Below are 1,584 nucleotides of genomic sequence, written 5' to 3'. Positions count from 1 at the left end.
GCAGAGAGGCTGATGATCGCATCGGTCAGTCCCTGCAGGACATCTGCACAGCGCCCGCCACTAAACTCTGCTTGACCGAGTTTGCAGTGGTGCAGAAGTCTGTGCAGCTAATTGGCACCAGTGAGGATGCCATCAACGTGCAGATCCTCGAAGATGCCCACAAGGTGGACCCAAAGGGCTTGAAAAGCTGTACTTGCCCCTTGAACCAAACCTTCCGGCTGCCCTGCAGGCACATCCTGGCTGTGCTGAACTCAGACAGGCGGGTCTCGCAGCCAGAAATGCTGAGCAAACAGTGGCAGAAGGGACCTGGTGGCTGTCAGGCAGGGCCAGAAAGCACCAATGGCTTCTCAGAGGTTCTAAACAGCTCCTGGGAGAAGTCTCTGGATAAATCCCTGGTTGTGTCCTTTCTCACCAAAGAGATCAGCCGCCTTCTGACCCAGTGCAGTAGTGAGGAGTTTGATCGTAGGTACAACACCCTGCGGGAACTGGCTGACAGCTGGATTGGACCTTACGTGGAAGTGAAGCTGTAGCTCTGACGCTGCTGCTTCCTAGCCCCTTCTGCTTGTGCCTTGCAGCTCTCTGGGGCATGTGGGCAGAAGCAAGATGTAAAATGCTGGAGCAACATCAGTTCAAAGCCACACGTCCTCCCTTTCGTCCTCTCAGAAACCCAGTGGTGGGAGATGGGCAACACAGTGGGGTCTCCCTGGCTTTAGAGTGCCCCTAGCACCTGTTGAATGAACATTGCCCCTGCTGGGGAGATGGAGGGACCTGAATGTGGGACTCCTGCCCAGGTGGCAATGGACCAACCACACTGGCCCAGCTGATAGTGGAACAGGGGCAGCATGGGGCAACCTGGGCCCCCATTGTCTGAACCAGGGCTTGTTCATTCAGGCCCATTCCAGGTGCCCAGTCACTGCACTAGGCATGGGCAGCTTATCTGTGACATGTATAACACTTGCAGTTAGGCAGGGAGCTGAGTACCTCCTTGCCAGCCCTTCCCCTCCCTGCCTCCTTGGCAGCTGGGGCTCCTTGCCTAGCTTGGAAGGCAGGCTGTGCTCGCATGAGGCCAGGCTCTATTTTTAAACTGCATTGTTAGTTCCCCATCTTCTCATTTCCCTATGCTGTAGTCGGCCGAGTGAACCTGCCTGTTTGGGAGCAGCAAAGGCTGTGAGGAACAGCCTACCCATAGCTCCCACAGCAGGCACTAGGGTTACGTGGGCCAGAGGTGGCAGCTGCCCTTACACTTGCTGGGGAACTAGTGCACACTCCCCTTGACAGCCTTGGACTGGGAGAAGGGGATGAATGGGTGTACCCGTGGCTGCCGCTTGCAGCCAGGCAGTAAGTGCAGACTGAAGGCTTGCAGGGTGCTGCAGGGAGGAGAAGGGGGTGCTGATAGTGGCAGGACCTGCTGCATGCTTGAGGATAAGCTGCTCTGAAAGAAGCAGCTTCAGGAAAAGAGACGCCATGGGCGGGAGATGGAGATGCTGCTTTGTTGCAGCCAGCAGGGGGCAGCCAGGGGAGCAGGACTGCACTGGGAGGTCGGCTTGTCGTCCCGTCCCCCCCCCCCCCCCCCCCCCCCGCGCC

General features: G+C 57.8%; 1 protein-coding gene across 1 annotated transcript in view; it reads left to right on the top strand.

Annotated features, from left to right (window-relative positions):
• Positions 1 to 659, top strand: part of ZSWIM1 (zinc finger SWIM-type containing 1) — a 6,970-nt gene extending 6,311 nt beyond the window's left edge. Inside the window, exon 2 of the mRNA XM_019509929.1 lies at positions 9 to 659. Coding sequence (XP_019365474.1) covers positions 9 to 530 — 522 coding nt within the window. The 3' untranslated portion in view covers positions 531 to 659. The remainder of the gene's footprint in view (positions 1 to 8) is intronic.
• The last annotated feature ends 925 nt before the right edge of the window (positions 660 to 1,584 follow it).

This window comes from Gavialis gangeticus, unplaced genomic scaffold, assembly GCF_001723915.1.
Source record: "Gavialis gangeticus isolate Ggan-Ray unplaced genomic scaffold, GavGan_comp1, whole genome shotgun sequence".
Taxonomy (NCBI): domain Eukaryota; kingdom Metazoa; phylum Chordata; order Crocodylia; family Gavialidae; genus Gavialis; species Gavialis gangeticus.
This window is presented reverse-complemented; position numbering and strand designations above follow the sequence as displayed.